Here is a 17,115-nt window from a genome sequence, read left to right as displayed (position 1 = left end):
AAAAATCCCATGTGAGGCCATTCCTGAACCACTGAGGAGAATCTGCCTTTGAAGAAACTTGCACCAGGTTGAAATGAGAGTTGGCTAGAGTGTTCTCAACATATCTCACTTCTACAAGATTATGCCACCTAATACCTTACTATTAATCTAGCAGTATCATTAGTACTGTCAGCTGGTAGGAAAAACACCTCAAAGCATTCTCCTCAAGTTAAAAATCAATCACCGTGCCAAAAAGATAAAGCTACGGTTTTAATTGTTTCTTCTGCCACCTGAGTGCTGATAGCACAAATCCAGAGAATAGCAGAAACCAGTCTGTTTTGACATTTAGAAGATCCTACCCATTAAAAACTTGCTTTCCTAAGTACATTTCTCCTACTTCACTTGAGCCTGCTGTGTATTATTTGTCTTCATTGGCAAAGGAAAATTCACCATACCATATTGAAATTGTACAACATGTAATTGCATTAGCTTTTACTATTTAGCCTAGAGATATAATTGTCTTACCTTATCAGTGCAATTTTTTTTCTTAAGGCAAATGCCTTTAAAAGACTGTTAACAACCATTTGCTATGGTCTTGAAGACTACAGACTGAAATGTCAACTATCTTGCAAAGTTTCAAGCCTTCCAAAAAACACCAACTTTTGTGCTCTTAAAATGTGCCCAGGTTCTATTCCAAACAGCTTTGTTTCAGACACCTGTATTAACAGAGTTTTCAAGTTTGACAGTAATTTTGAACTGATCACTATACATGTTTTTGTTCCTGACAAATAGATTTGTCATTCTTTCCAAGTCATCTCTTACCATTGTGATTTGCATCTTCTTCTAAGGTGATCTGTTACTGTTTAAATGATTACATATTTGTTTTCTCAGGAAATTACACAAAGTTTTAAACTTAATTAAAATTATTGGAAGACCAGCCATAACATTAAAAAAATTTTAATGTTGTCATTTTTAGATCATTTGCTCTGACACCAAAATATTCTGGATTTTAAAGTAGTACTATAGGGACACACAAGTGCAGATAAATCTTTATTGCCATAACTTCATTTTTTCAAAAATGAGCATTGGGTTTTTAATAGGTCGTAGTTTTATGTCTGTATATGTACAACATTACAACTGCGTATTTTAATAATGAAGTTAGTGATACTTTGATAACTCAACACAGTGTATTTATAAAATGAATTCTTATCAAAATACACTTTTCACTGGGATAATAAATAAAATCCTGCGAAACCCACCTACACAAAGTTAATTTTAACTCTGGTAGAACCCGATGTGGTACACAGTCCATTAACTACTATGTTTGCCCCTTTATCCCCCTATTGATGCTCATCTTCCGGGGTAAGAAAACTTTTTCCCCCCGTTGTGGTGGGACCTCATTCAACATCATCTTCAGCCAAGCACTGTGCATTTACAATTCTCTGTAAGAAGGAGAAAAACCCATTCACAATTACATAAAATTGACAGCAGGCAACTGATTATCAAGCAATGTAATTTTACACTGAACACTAACCAGTGTAATTACTGAACAAACTGATTGAAGTTAAAAATTATTATCTATTTGACTTAAGTTTTTGAAGTCAGTTCCACAGATATTACAAACAGTGCAATACCTAAAAAAGCCAGTCAAATAAACAATATTCTATCAACCTAAAGTGATGACCTCTGTGTGGTTTCTGGCACTGTTCTCTTAGGAAGCATTTTTGTTCAATCATTTCTCCAATTCTTATATCTTGCATGTCTGACACTTTCCAGTGTTACCATTGAGTATATGGACATTGACCTGAAATGTAGCCAGGCCTGAGCTGTAAGAAGGGCCAACTGAAACCCAGCACTGAGTCTCTGTTTTATGTCAGGTAACACTGTTAGGGAGCCCCCTTGTACTTCCAAGAACATAACACATATAATTTATTTTACAATAGACTCACCTGCAAGCACATTAACAACATTACTCACTCTGTACTCAGACTGAAACAAGAGGGCATTTTATACACAGAGCTACTAACACTTTTATCATCAGGGAAAATCCCAAGCTTCCAAAATTGTCACGGGTTCTGGTGCTAGTTAACATCTTGTGCCTAAAGCTGTCCCCAGAAGCAACAGGGTAGCAAAAGCAACAGATTCATTCTGATGGAACTTCCACAGCATTTACACACACTTGTAGAAATGTAAATTAAAAAAAAAAAAAAAAAAAAAAAAAACCTGTAAGACCCAGAGCAATAAAGTTACTGTTTTTCCAATCCTCCTCAACTTGTATTTGGGAAACACTGGATCTACAGCGTTTAGTTAGTACCAGAGCTGTGGTCAGATGCCTCTACTCCAAGCGCTTAGCATACCCTATACACACAAGAAGTTTTGTATTTCTATTTTATCCTGGTTGCTATTAATGTTACATGATGATTTTCATATTCACTTTAAAACATCCTGGGTGAAAAATAAAGCTTCTTTAAATCTAACTGAACATATTAAAAAACCACAAAGCCTAATACTCAAAACTGGTGCAGTGGATAAAGTAAGTATTTCAATTTTTTTTCCAAACCAGACCAACAGGGAATGCTTCACATACCTGGCTTATTGTAGGGAGCTTAGTTAGAAGCATTTGAAACACTGGTGGTGGAAGAGTCTGCTGTAGAACTTGTAGTAGCTGCTGCGGCTGCCCACATACAGCAATGGCATTGGTCAAGTGATCAACACCTTTTTCATATTCACCTGTATGACAAATTATAATGTTTTGAAATCAACCATCTTCTACACTGTAACACATTTACACAGAACATCCACCAAGAGTGGATTAAATTACAGTGAATCAATCCACATTACGCTCTTCTCCTTCCTTGATGGACTTTCTGAGGACACAAGGTTAGAACCAAATATGCTGATTTTCTTAGATGAATTTGATTCCCCAGAATTTTTTGTTGTATAAAAATAATCTTCTAACAAAGGTAGAGAAAAATTATTTTACAACTTACCCTTTGGAAAAAAAAACAAACCATTATTACCTTGAGCTAGTAATTCCTCTCCAAGCTGAATCTCCTCAAGGAAAAACTTCTGAACTGCTTCAGCATCCTTCAGATCAGGCAACTATAAATACACACCATAAATGTTAAATCAGCCCTTAAACACCAGTTACTAAAAAGTTAGCAGAAAATATTCTCAACTGAAATTAAACATGCAGACAACCCTATTGACATTGACACTGGCAAAAAAACCAAGTGTCACCACTAAGTTAAAGTGAGTACTCAGAATGTTTTTGAAAATCAGACTCAGGTCTTATAACACCGCATCACAAATGTGTAGAGACAGAGCCTGAAATACCTCTACTCAGTTTATTAAGTACATAATTAAGGAGCAAATATAAATTCTAAGTTGTATTAAGTTTATATCAACTGTATTTCTTGCAATTGTTTTAAGAGAAATCTTATGTTTTCTTTTGGGATCCATTGGTAATAATGAAAAGGAAATCAAATACTTATTGAACAACCTATCAAGTTCAGTTATAAGTGTATCCCATCAATAATTTTAAGTCTGAAAAGTCCTTGTTCATACTACAAAGAGGGAAAACACCATCAAATCACACAGTGAATGTTATACTTTCTAATATAACTCCTCTGACACAAAAGAGGAACAACCACACAATTATTTCTGAGCATTAAAAAAACCTAAAGAATGCATATTTGCAATCCTGGAATCAAAACAAATCCTTAAGTAAATGTGACAAATAATACAAGTGAAACATCCTTCAAAATAGCACTGCATTATTGATCACAGTATTACCTTGGAAAGTCCTGCTCTCTCTTTGGCAAGCTTCTGTTTCTTCCTTCCTGTAAGAATAAAAACATATTTTATTTTCAATTTGCAATTAAAAAGCTCTTCAGATTATAGTCTGAAACCATGAACAAATCAAAGTCCTTTTCAAAAGAAGAAACTGGTAATGTATTCCAAATACTGAAGAATAAGCACAAGATTACAACCCACTCTGTGCAACAGAGCATCTTTTAGAGGTCTAATGAGGGCTGGCAGTAGCACCAACTCAAAATGGCAATTCTTCTCCTGAGGGCTACAGCAACCACCAGCAGGGCAGCACAGCACATCTCATGCACTGCAGGCACACAGCAGCAAAGAGAACTAGATTAATACAGGAATTATCCACATGACTGCTAACAATAAGCCACATAAGAATTGTCTGTAAGTCAAGCTATCTAGTTTTGAACTGCATGGTGCACCACCAAGGAAGGGGAACTTTACCAGGCTACAGCAGATACACACAGTGCACTTTCTCAGCTACTTTATAGCACAGACTTGAGAACTAGTTAATTAGTGGCAGTGTCTCACCATCCTTCAGCAAGAGGGATACTAAAGCATACATTTCTGAAACCTGAGAAAAGCAAACATTTACATATGGAACAAACATTTACAGACTTAACTGCCTACCTAAAGGCAAAAAGTTGGTCTGCTACATGAAGCTGTACCACTTCAGCAAAACTAATGTAATTAAAATTAAAGTTGCTTTTAATGCAGCTAGGCAGGTATAAAGATATCCTTATAGTAGCAGTTCTTCATACAAGAAAAAATAATTATACTAATTATACTGGCAATTTCCTTGGAATAATCATTTATGTAAATCTTCAGTTCATCAACTGAAATAGTTACACCAATAAAACCTCTGAACACAGCCTATGGTTACACTGTCCTTCCACTCTTTGACCTCAGCGTCTGTTCAGAAAATCCTGTACTGACAAACAACTGTCACACAGCACTGATTTTTCTTTCGAAACAATTTTACAAGTTGGAAATACTTCCAGATATGACTAGCAGTTTTACCCAGTAATTAAAAATTTTCAATTGTCCATATGGTGAAGACAGTCAGGAATACTATTCCCTAGTATAGCAATAATCTAACACATGGCATTTACTGACAAGATTGTGCTCTTCATAGAAAGGGAGTTAACATTCTAACTAGATGGAACACCCTTTTACCTCAATACACCATCCTAATAACACTTAGAACTTAGACTTCTACAACTAACTGACCTCTGCATGTTAATTTACACTATAGATGGAAAAATGTGTTGGCTAGAACTGTAGTATGTTACAATTTTATATTTTTGGAGGGTTTCAATAGTAAAGAATTCGTCTGGAAAGTTAGTGCTTCAATTAGCTCACTCCAACTTTTCAGAAACATTAATTTGCACAAAACTTTAACTTGCACAACTATGCAAACAAGTAGTTTTGATAATAGATAAAATTGTAAAGATTAAATTCTAAAAAAAAATTAATATTTGAAATGTTTTACTATCAAAAAAACCACCTTGCAGCCGCAGCGCATTCAGCGGAAATGCAACCTCCTACCAAAAAGAAATACAGAGAGTAACAGAGTAACTTTTGTACATCATTTTGAGAAGAAAATTGTGTTTTCTTAGCATGACTATGATACCTTCTTATTTAAATATAACAAAAGGTATAATTCACCAGGTTAAGCATTCTGAAATAAAGAACAAAACAAAAGACATGCTGGTAATTGGAACTAATGAAAGCTTTTGACCACTGATCACACTGATTTGAAATCATATACTTTAACCTGAAAATAATGAAGGAATACATAGGCTCCTTAAAAGTTCACTAGCTGAAACAATTAAAAAACCCAAGTGACTCTAAAAGATACTAATGAATTCTTCCCATACCGGTTGGGAAGGAATACTAGTTTCAAAGTATCTTTGCATTAACAACTAAAAGGCACATTTGTAATATGACAAGCAAAAAGCAATGGATTTCAGGGGTAAAAAAACTCAAAAAAACACAAATAAAAAAATCCCACCCCACACCTAAGAAATCCCCCAGGTTTTTCCCTCAGGGACCTCCAGGAAAATTAAATACTGCCCTCTATTCTAAAGAGATAATCCCATCTTGGAAAGGGAAAGGCAATATTTTGTAGAACGAGTCTTTATTAGCACAGAAATGCAGTGCATGCATCCAAAGCACAAAGCGAACCTGCAGCTGTCACAGTGCCGCCCCCCAGGCACAGCTCTTGTACAAGGGTACAAGTTCCAAAAGAGAACCAATGGATGACCTGTGCTGCTGGCACGGGTTGCAAAGGCCCCTGAGTAGCCCCAGCAGCTTCCTAACCAGTTCCAGAAAGGAGCAGAAAGCCCAAAAAGCCTCCTGCATTTTCAGCTCCTATCAGTGAAGTCTGCCTACTGCCCTCCCCTCACTCTGCTGTCCAGGCAGAAGGCGCTCTTGGGCAAAATTCAGCATGGTCAGAAATTCTGGCTGTCTCTGAACAAAGATATGTGTGTCTGTATTTTAAAGCATAGCACTTCTGTTTTACTCATTCAAGAAGGCAAATAGTAAACATACCTGAACTATTTTATTAATAAAATACAGCCTGGGAAGCTCACCAGCTACAGATGTTTATAGCTTTGCCATATTTTGGTCCCAAAACTAAATATGGACATGCCCCACAAACTAGCAACAAGAAGACCTAAAAAAAAACCAAACCCAAACAAAGAAGTCCACCCACAAAACCTGCCAAGTAAGATTAAAACATGTGGAAAATCAAAGTCCAGTAGTTCTGTAAGCCTTCCAGAAACTTCCAAGGAATTTTTTTCCCAGAGACCTAAATCTGGCCACCTCATTTTTATGAGAGGCCTTTGCAATGTAAACTTTGGCCCAAACACAGCACACAGAGATGGCACAAAACCCAACTGATTCTTCATTTGTCAGCACGTGCTTGAAAAAATACAACAGGCAATCCACTGACAGGTTAGGTCTCTTGTCCTTCCCAAATTCTGGTGACACTGCATCACAGAGGCTGAAAAGGATCACCCTAAGAAGGGTACTGGAAAATATGTGCTACAAAGATGGTTTCTCCAAGCTTTCCATCCCATATCCCCACTATTGCACAACACATGGAGCATCTTTACATAAAGAACTGCAGCTGGCTGCTGCACTAAACCTTTCCTGGTCAAGTATTTTACAGCCCAAGCCTTCCTGCCTACCCGACAGTAAAAATGCTGTAATACCCTGATCCCTGGCACCACTGAAGCTGAAGCATCCATACTAAATAATCTGTTACACTATCAAAAACAACCAAAACAAATTAACCAAAGCCTTACAACTAAATGCAGACCAGTGCATCACATAGAGAGACTGTAAGTCCTACAGTGAAGTCCCCCAAATCACAACTGCAGCCTCCTACCAAACCAAAATGCATTTGTTTTCCTCTTCAAAGTTAATGTCCATTCTTAATCAGAGCAGTTCTAAGCTTTATTCAGAACATGACTGGATAGAGGCTCAGATTATGGAAACATGGAATCCAATAATAATTTTTGGTGCTTCTGCAAAAGCCTTACATAATTCAGTGCTTCTCCTACTGCATATTTGGCATCATAAAAAACCCCATGGCTGATTATGTTGCCAAAAACTGAGTTTGCTTGTGCAAACCAAGCACATACCTGGCTTAGCTAACTGCACTAAAATTTCCCAATTAATGACTTGCACTGCAGGGAAAAGAGGACTTGGAACACACACAAGCGGTGCCCAAAATCCTACACACAGGAACGAGCGCCTGAAGCTGAAATATCTGACAGACACATTCTGCTGTAGAGGAAATTTTGGACAGCACAATTAATGCACCGCTGAGCAAGAACACTGGACATGCAAATTCAATCCATGAAGGCAGAACCAAAGCTGTTAAACTACATTTTAATGCTATCAGGTAAATACTCATTTTCAACCAGTCTAGTTATTGACTTTTCCATCCATGAAACTGGTGATCACATCATGTTTACTTGCCAGGAAAATTTACCTTGATGATAACTAATCTTCAGATTAGTTACCAAAGGAATAATATACATAGTACCCTGACAGAAATAACTCAGTATAAAAAGTATCACCTTACTGCTCATGATTCATTTGTGTTCCTTCACTATTCATGCCTACATTTGCATTTTAAACCCTCACTGATTATTAAAACGTTTAAACAAATGTTGAAGACGTGAAATAATGAAGAGCCATGGGAGAAGAGCTCTACATCTTGGATTAATCAACAGTTTTCTCTGGCATTCATTCTTATCCTGGAAGCCAATGGCAGGGCTGCCAGGAGGGTTTGGAATGCAGCTGATAGAACACCTGAGGGCTGCCACCGACCCCTGCCTCACCACAGCAACAACTTCGCTGTAAGAGATCACACTCTTTTACCTGCTCGTGTTCCAAACGCAAAAAAGGAAAAAAAAAGCATCACCACGTAAATGTGGGGGCTACAACAGCACTGCTGAGCCTGTAGGAGAGCAAGATTCGACAAGAAAAAAAGGCAGGGGGAGGTGAATTTGAACCAAGCCTAGACGCAAACCACAGGCCACCCAACAGCTACAGCAAATGCTCTCTGATGGGATGGCCTGTCTAGAACACCTGAACGGAGGCTGTGGCGAGGGAGGAGATCACTCTCTTCTACCATGCCTGCAGCGAGAGGACCAGGCCTTCAGCTGAGACATGGGAGATTCAGCTGAGACATCAGAAAGAATCTTTTGCAGCGTTAGGGTGGCCGGGCGTGGGAACAGGCTGCCCAGGGAGGTGCTGAGGGGACCGGGCGATGCCTGTGAGCGCGGTAGGGGATGCAGTGGGTGGTGGCGCTGGGCGGGCGGCTGCCGGGACTGGAAGGCACCTTGCAGCTCTGTGGTTCTGTGGCTGTGCCCGGCCCCCGTTTCGGTGAGGGGACGCGAGAGGCCGCAGAGCCGGCGGGGCCGGGGCCGAGGTGCCGGCCGGACCCGGGGGCGGCGCTGCGGCGGGAGCACGCGCTGCTGCCCGCGCCCGGCCGGCGGGGCGGCCAGGGGGGAACGGGAGCGCCGGGACGGGACGGGGAGGGGGCGCCCCGGGACACTCACGCTCCCGCAGCCGGTTCTTGAAATTGGGGTCGCTCCGCCTCTTGCGGTCGAAGTAGATGCAGTAGCCGATGAAGAGCGCCCCGCAGAGCCCCGCGGCGATGGCGCTGGTCCTGCCCACCATCATGGCGCCGCCGCCGCTCCCGCCGCGCGAGCTCCGCAGGCACCTTGGGCGGGCGGGCGGCGCCGAAGGACCCTCCTCGCTTCCGATACGTCATCGGCCCGCGCCGCGCAGGGCGCCCCCGCACTGCCTGCGCGGGCCGGGCGCATGCGCGGGCCGAGGGGCGGGGCCGCAGCCGTGAGGGGCGGGAGCGGAGCGGGATCCCGGGAAACCGCCCCGGGATCATCGCCGCGTCCTGCCTGACCCAGCACCGCCGGGTCAGGGCACTCGGGGCCACTCAGGCTTCCCTTAAACACCTCCAGAGATGGTAACTCCACCACCGCCCTGCCCTGCGCAGCCCATCCGATGTCTGATCGCCCTTTCTGTGAAGACATTTCTCCTCATGTCCAAGCTAAACCTGCCCGGAACAGCTTGAGGCTCTGTCCTGTCATTCTGTCCCTTGCTGCCTGGGAGAAGACTGGCCCCCACCTGACTACAGCCTCCTTTCATGTGGCTGCACAGAGTACTAAGGCCTCCCCTGACCTTCCTTTGCTCCAGGCTAAGTTGCCAGCTTCCCCAGCCGCTCCGCATAAGACTTGTTCTCCCAAACGCTTCACCAGCTCCACTGCCCTTCCCTCACAACAAAAAAGCCACCCAAATCAAGGTAACAATTCTTATTCATCACAGATCCAGTCTGAATGTGAGTAATTTTTTTCTATAGCCATTGTAGCTACACAACTCCAAGAAAGAGAATTCACAGTTAGCCTCTGCAGCAAAACCTCAGCTGGAGACGATTCCTGGAACACAGGAACACCTGCTGCCTTCTAGGAAAAGGCAAATGCCCCAAAACAAAAACCAAGAAGGACAACAGCCGTATTAGCAAACAAAATTTATGACACTCTCACATAAAAAAAACACTCTCATACATATCCATCTTCATAACACTAATCAGCATTTTTACGGGATTGCTTTTTATTAAAGGACTGTTTGTTTTTCCCAGCTTTACTCTTAGGAGTAGTTTTTGGTCTTTTTGGTTTTATGCTCTTCTTTAATGGGTTTGCTTTTTCACCAACAAAAGAATCGTTAGAGCAGCTCTTTTCTTTTTTCTTCTTCTTATCACCTCTGCCCTTGGGAGCGCGAGACTGGCCCAGACTTTTCTGTTCTTTCCTCTTGTCCTCTGTATGCTGCACTCGTATCTTCCTTCCCATCAGAACGGAGTTGTTGAGTTTCAGAGCAAGATGTACAGCATCTGTGTTCTACAAAACCAGACAACCACTTTAAAAGCAGCATTACTTCTAGCTGAGTGCTTTCAAACAAAGACAGTTACCTGTCTTTAAAACTGGGAGGCAGGATTTTACAATGCAGAGCACTCAAACCGCTCTATTTAGGGAATGACACAACATCTCTGCTCAGGAACACCAGCACCCCCACACAGCCCACACACTGAGGCACAGACACTTGAAAACAGGCTATGAAACAGCTTACAATGAGACACTAAGGTCTGAGGCAGAGAGAGACAAGAAAAAATTGGGAAAAAAGGCACTGGGCTGCAGGAATGAACTAAGGGAAAATGAGGCTGAGAGACTGGCATGAGAAAGGAAGTTGTGCTGAATCGAAGTGGAGAACCAGTATGCAAACCAGATGCAGGAAAGAATTTTACTCACATTCTGACATGTAAGAAATGGGAGAACATTGAAGTTATACCAAACTAACTCATCTGTCCCTCTGTTAAGTCTTTAAGGTAAAATCACTTCTTTCACCCCAGTGTGCACAACACCTAAAATATTTTGGTTTGTATCTGCTTGCACAGAACCGGTCTTGCAAGCAGCTTCCACCACACACAACAACGCCACCTTTTAACTTCCTACCTGCACACACACAAGCCTCAAAAAATTACTGAAAAGAAAATAAAAACGGTCTAAGGGCAGACCCCAGTGCAGGTTTTGAAGAGCTCCCCGTGCACCAGAGCACGCACCTCAAAGGCTCACATGCACCTCAAAGGCTCACACGCACCTCAAAGGCTCACACGCACCTCAAAGGCTCACACGTACCTCAAAGAGGACGTAGCCGAAGCCTTTCCCCAAGCCCGTCCTCCTGTCTCTCACCACTCGCACTCCCACGATGTCTCCGCAGACCTGGAAGTGCTCCCGCACGGCGTCATCGCGGATGTCTGTGGGCAACACAACGCAACAGATGCCTCTTCAGCGGGACACACAGCTTTGAAAGCCTGGCCCACATCCAGTTACTTCACATTTACCCATACAGGGACACAAACAACATGGACAAATAACTGTGATTCAGAAAAATCCCAGCAAGCTGACAATGAAGACTTTATGAAGGGCTATTTGCTCTTACAGTTACTGCTTCTCCAGCTCTGAAGAGTACAACATAAATCACAAAGAACTAAGGCAAAGACTGAAATACATTTTTCAAATTATTTCATTTATGCTAGGAACACAGTAGAAATTAAGAATTCTACTATACATTTTTGTTGCTCCTCCTTATGCCAGAATTTCTTTCTAAGAATTAATGCTGATGATAATGAGCTTGAGCTGGCAGTTCTTCAATTGCTCATTGACTGACCCATGAATTTTAGCTGAATGGGTAAGAAGGGATTTACAGTTTCCAACCACAGCTGCTATGCAATTATTCTGATAATGGCTGGATGTATGAGCATTTCTCCATCTCATGCCTAGGTGAAAAAACGTGATGTGCCATTGCAAAAATACAGGTTATTTTCTTTTCTTGTACAGGTACGCTTCAGGGAATCCCCTGCTGTGGACATAAACATCTCTCTGCAGAGGGGAGGGGCTGAACTCAACAGTAAGGGTTTAACTACAGCAGTGGGACCTAGACGTGCTGAGAAAGATCTGAGCTGCTGAAGTAATTTCAGAGCACAGCAAATCACACAATCACAGAATATTCTGAGTTGAAACTGACCCACAAGGATCATCAAATCCCACTTTTAGCCTTGCCTGGACAGAGTCACTCAGCCTGTAGTTCACAGAAAGCACCAAAAGGAGAAGCCATCACTGTCCATCACCTGGAATTGGTTCACCAACAGGAATTGGTAACCCTTGAACAGTTTAGAGCCATGGCCTATGCAACTTAGTCATATTCCTTTGAAAACCGTGAAGCAACAACAAGAACTAAAAGCACTTGCAGTGCTGCCTACAATAAAGGAAACAATCAAGGTACAGAACTGGACTGAAACTTACAACCTCTTTAGGTGTTTCAATTAACAAATAAAAATTATCTCCAGTGAAAGGTATTTATCCACCTAATACCAAGAAATAAAAAGCCTAATGTCAATCATTCCATAAATGCAAATTAATGAAGCAGAACAATCCATTTCAGACTTACCATATGACAGATTTCCCACGAATACAGATCGTTTATTGTCATGCTAAAGGAAACGAGAGACAGGACAGTAAGTTATTTGCTACAGAAAAACCAAACCAACCAACCAAAAACAATAAAAACCCCACAACCAAACCAGAAAGGGAGATTTCTAAGCCACACACTTTCCTTACCAAACTGGTTTTAGATGCAGTGTCAACTCTGATGTGAAATCCACTGGCAATTTCTGTTCCATTCCTTTTGTGGTCAAAAACAAAAGGTTTTAAAAGTGAAATAAGCATTGCTTAATTGACAATGTCACTCCATAGCAGTAATTCCAAAAGCAAAGTTACTTTCAAGTTTGAACAACATTTTATTCTGATTCAAGCAAAAGAGGGGAGGTTGTTTACATTTAGCTATAAATCTATGAACTACCTCTTCAACAGGGTATGTGGAACAAAACTGAGACTTACTCCTTCAGAGCGTTCTGGGCATCACATTCTTCCTTAAAGACCACATAAGCATTGACAGACTTTGCATTCGGGTGCACCTTATGCCTGGAATGGGAAAAGGACCAGTTACTGCTTAAATCCCGCTGATGCCGTGCAGTGCACAGACACTTCCTGCTGAACACATTCTGCCTCTGCTTGTTCTGCCCACACGAACAACTTCATTTCCCTTGCAGGTCAAGCTACCCTGTACATGCAAGGGAGTCCCAATGTACATCTTGTTCAGCACATATATGCACCCCGAGCAAGCTTTCTCAGCTCATAAACATATCCCAAGAAATTAAAGACTTTGAGCATCTTCCTCCTTCCCAAAATATAAGAAATGCAACCTCAGGTAACAAATTACAACTATACATGGCACATAAGTCTTTATTACTTGTTGAGAAAACTAAATACACACAAAGGTAACGACAAAAGACAAAGAAACACAAAATACATAAAAAAGACCTAATACAGACAAACTTCTAATGACCAACACTTAAACATTGTTTAGGCCTTGAAAAATACACAAAATTCAAAAGGGGAACCTACTTGATTGCTGCTACCTTTTTGGACACGGTATCTTCTGCTGGAATCTTAAAGACAAAAAGAGCTTGAGTTAGGCGGCCTAGTGTTAACTTATCACAGAGAGTTTTCCCGGAAGACAAAGATAAATTCAAGCAGGGGCCACCCAAAGCAACATAGCCAGTACAGTGAGCAAGTGACAGAAGTAGCTGGACCTAGAGATGGTCTAAAAAACCAATAGAATTAAGGAGCTTGCCTTGAATTTGTCTGATATGTTTCTTGAGTTCCAAGAGGGTTATCATCAACTATTTTAGTGAGTACCCTGACTTACAATAATGTGTCTTTGCTGCTATGATTTAAAAACAGGTGAGCAATGCCTCAGCCAAACCAGCAATAGCAAAGGCATCCCACTTTCAGAGAACATAAAGCTCTGATCCTGGATCAGCTGCTGCTACAGGAAAAATGCATCTGTGGTGCTCCTGGGGTAACATCTCCAAGACTTCTTTTAATAGCAAACCCAAAATACCCCAAACCACTTCTGAACTAATGAAGGTACAAGCCTTACAAATACTACTGTCCTTTAACATCAACAAATAATTTAGTTATATAACATTAAAGGAAATAACATACCAGAGACCGGAAGCGAATGGATTGGATTCGTCCATATTTCTTAAAAAGAGATGTCAGCACCTAAAGAGATGATATTGCAAACACTCAGTACACTTTTCAACCTGGTAATGAGAATTATTTTTTAGTATTTATAAGTAATACTATTCTTACACTGTTTTCCTTTTACTTATAAGAGGTCCCTTAATGGGCTACTAAAAAAATCGCAAGTAATTTGTAACTATTTCTGTGGTTTTTGTGGCAGCTTCTTCTTCTACAGAGTGCCAAAACTGAGGTTGTGCCTCTTACAATGGAAGAAAGTATAAATTTAATATGTTTTTATGTAACAATCTGAAGCACTGTTTGCATACAAAATTAGAAGCAGAGTAACTTTGTAAATGCAGTTCTCATTTATTTAGTAATTTTTTCATTGACAAGGAACTGACCAATTCTGCTCAAGAAAGAGTCACTACAGCCACTGTTGCAGGAATCCCAGCTCCAGGAAACCAGAGATTGTCTCTAATGGTTTCTGAGAACAAGCACCATTTCCTACTTTCCAAAAAGCAGTTCCAATCACAAGCGTGCGTGACTTCCCAGCTGGAAACATCTCTCAAACTGAGGACTGCTGCAACTCCTTTCATTCCTTTAGTAGGCAGAACCCATCCACGTACCTGAATAGTGCAGCTGACAGGCAAGTTTCCAACAAACACCGTTCTTCTGTCTGCTGCTTTATCAGACACCCTTCTTCTCTTTTGCTGTTTCGCAGTTGCACCCGTAGCTGAATTAACAACACTTTTGGCTTGAGAAACCTTTTGCTTTTGTTTCACTTTGTTTTGAAGCAATTTTTGATCCTCCTCTTCATCTGCCTGCTCCAAAGCATTCTCTCTGACCAGAAACGAACAAGCAGGTTACAATTGATGGGAAAAAAGAGGGGATTTGGGGGCAAAGAACTGAAGCCTCCAAGATATTTTAACTTACATTTGAAATTATTACGTTAAACTCTAAAATTTCAAATATTATTTTGTTTATTCTGTATTTAAAAAATGTATCTTACCATTCAATAACATGTAAAACTATTTGCTTTCCTCAAGACACTGCATTCACTACCTACCAGTAACAATACAGAAATACTTCACAACTAAACAATTTTATAGCCTCTAAAATTGAAGGGAAAAAATCATCTTTGCGTTATGCTGGAACTTAGAATATATTTAATCATTCTGAGTTTGCAGGAGACTCAGAACAAACCTCTGGAATACAGCTATGCACTAACAGGTCTCTATCCAAATCTGCTGTAAGAGCACGAACAACGAGCAGATCTGAAGGAACCTCCATAAGGCTACAAACACAGGAAACAGGTTCCATGGGCCCAGGGACAGGATGAGGGGTTAGCCTTGTGCTACAATCAAGTTTGCTTTATTATCCAAAGTGCACTGTTGAGTGAGCAGCCTCCAGCCTGCTCTGAAGCACCTCGCTTCAAGTATTTAAGAGAACAGTCACAGAGAGGTTCTGTGTCACTGCAGAGGCCCAGTGGGACACAGACAGCTCTGTGCCTGGCACCTCGCTCCTGCTGAAAGCATCTCAGCTGGATAAAGCCAAGGACGGCTAGAAAGCCGCTCCCCGAGCAAGAGAGAACTAGATCCATGTGTCTTCAACCGCTGGAGCTGATGGCTCTCTAGCAGGGCATTTGCACTTCACAGACCTACTGTTTCAAGAAGCTGCACTAGTTCCTCCTTCAGGAGAAAACTACAGAAAATTTGCACAATCTTCAAAGTAATTTTAAGCACCAAGTTGAAGATGAGTAGTAGACAAGAACTGCCTTGTTTCATTGAACTCATATGACAATCAATGTAGACGCTTTAAGTTTAGTATAAAATGGTGTCACCTCACCTCTCTGTCAGTTTTTTCTCTGCCTCTGAACGCTCCTTTTTTCTGGCCTTCTTTGCTTTTACTGGAGTTTCTTGTATGTTGGATAAGCTCTGGTCTTCTGACACTTTCTCCCCTTCTTCCGCACGCTTCCTTTTCTTCTTTCCCTTAAAAAAAGTGCAAGAGAATCAGACTTGAAGGACAAAATTCCAGGAACGCCCCGAAGTTACTTCGCACACTACAACTTATTTAGAGCGCCACTGCCCGAGGCCGACAGCCGCCCGAGGCCGACAGCCGCCCCGCCGCTCTCACACAGCGCCGGCCGGCCGGGAGCGCTGCCCCGGCGCTCGCTCACTCACCCCCGGCACAGCCACCAGCACCGGCGGGGCGGCGGCGCGGAAGAGGCGGGCGAGGGGCGCGGCGGCGGCGGCGGGCGGCCCGAGGCTGCCCGACACCTGCCCCAGCACGTACTGCTCCTCCTGCCCCAGCACGTACTGCTCCTCCGGCCCCTCGGCCGCCGCTCGCCGCCGCGGCCCCATGGCTGCACCGAGCGCGGCGGAACGGGCTCAGCCGCGTCACTTCCGATGCGCGGGCCGGGAGGGGTTCCCGGGAGGGGTTCCCGGGACCGCCCCGCAGCCGCGGGCTGGGAGCTGCTCCCGGCCACGGCGGGACTGTGCCGCGCGTGGGCGCAGTGGCACCCTGCTGGAAACATCCATCAGGAACAGACGGACACAGTCTGACGCTGTGCCAGGGGAGGTTGAGGTTGAACGTGAGGAGGAATTTTTTCACAGAAAGGATGATTAGATATTGGAATGGATTGCCAGGGAGGAAGTGGAGTCACCGTGCCCGAGTTTAAGGAAAAACTGGGCATGGTCCTTAGTACCATGTCTAGGTGTTTGGTCATATATTGGACTTGATGATCTCAGAGGTCTTTTCCAAGCTAATTGATTCAGTGAGGAGAGACTGTCTCACTGATTTCTCAGCCTCAGTTCCAAGGGGAGCTGAAGCAAACCTGACAGCACTCTGGCTGTCTCGTTATGCGTTTGATGCACTTTTTGAGCTGCCACTGTAAGCAGCCCTGTTGCCAACAGCATCCAACCAAAGGCTAAACAAGCAACCCAGCTCTTGAGCAGAAGTCTTGGTGTTGATGCATGCACCAGGTATCACCCCTGCCTTGCCTGCTGGATGCCAGGAGAGGTAGTGCCCTAATGGATGAGGTCAGCCCAAGAGAATACACAAATCCTTGAAAAGGGGCAGCTGGCTGCTACATGACTTGTAGTGGCTTTTCCAATCTGCCTTCACACAGAAGAGCAGC

At 42.5% G+C, this 17,115-nt stretch overlaps 2 protein-coding genes, 1 long non-coding RNA gene and 1 other non-coding gene across 5 annotated transcripts; all 4 read right to left on the bottom strand.

Annotated features, from left to right (window-relative positions):
• Positions 1–920: 920 nt before the first annotated feature.
• TOMM20 (translocase of outer mitochondrial membrane 20) lies at positions 921–9,099 on the bottom strand. Of its 2 annotated transcripts, NM_001245590.1 has the most exon segments (7): positions 1,020–1,421; positions 2,567–2,609; positions 2,612–2,652; positions 2,655–2,709; positions 3,000–3,081; positions 3,775–3,821; positions 8,880–9,041. In NM_001245590.1, coding segments are annotated over 6 exon segments (369 nt in total). In that variant the 5' UTR covers positions 9,004–9,041; the 3' UTR covers positions 1,020–1,421; positions 2,567–2,589.
• LOC140683739 (uncharacterized) lies at positions 3,823–8,873 on the bottom strand. Its single transcript, XR_012055119.1, has 2 exons — positions 7,452–8,873; positions 3,823–4,099 (listed from the first exon to the last, which is right to left on the bottom strand). It is a non-coding gene; the product is annotated as an uncharacterized lncRNA (long non-coding RNA).
• LOC115494755 (small nucleolar RNA SNORA14) lies at positions 7,981–8,115 on the bottom strand. Its single transcript, XR_003959817.2, has one exon. It is a non-coding gene; the product is annotated as a small nucleolar RNA SNORA14 (small nucleolar RNA).
• Positions 9,100–9,850: 751 nt separating the features above from the next.
• Positions 9,851–16,400, bottom strand: RBM34 (RNA binding motif protein 34). Its single transcript, XM_072927103.1, has 10 exons — positions 16,160–16,400; positions 15,825–15,967; positions 14,606–14,819; positions 13,959–14,018; positions 13,356–13,399; positions 12,789–12,872; positions 12,510–12,573; positions 12,340–12,382; positions 11,028–11,146; positions 9,851–10,232 (listed from the first exon to the last, which is right to left on the bottom strand). The coding sequence occupies exons 1-10, from the start codon at positions 16,337–16,339 to the stop codon at positions 9,921–9,923; spliced, it is 1,263 nt and encodes a 420-aa protein (XP_072783204.1). The 5' UTR covers positions 16,340–16,400; the 3' UTR covers positions 9,851–9,920.
• Positions 16,401–17,115: the final 715 nt, after the last annotated feature.

The sequence above is a fragment of the Taeniopygia guttata genome, chromosome 3 (assembly GCF_048771995.1).
Source record: "Taeniopygia guttata chromosome 3, bTaeGut7.mat, whole genome shotgun sequence".
In the NCBI taxonomy this organism is placed as follows: Eukaryota; Metazoa; Chordata; class Aves; order Passeriformes; family Estrildidae; genus Taeniopygia; species Taeniopygia guttata.
Note: the sequence above shows the minus strand (reverse complement) of the source record. Positions and strands in the feature narration are given on the sequence as shown.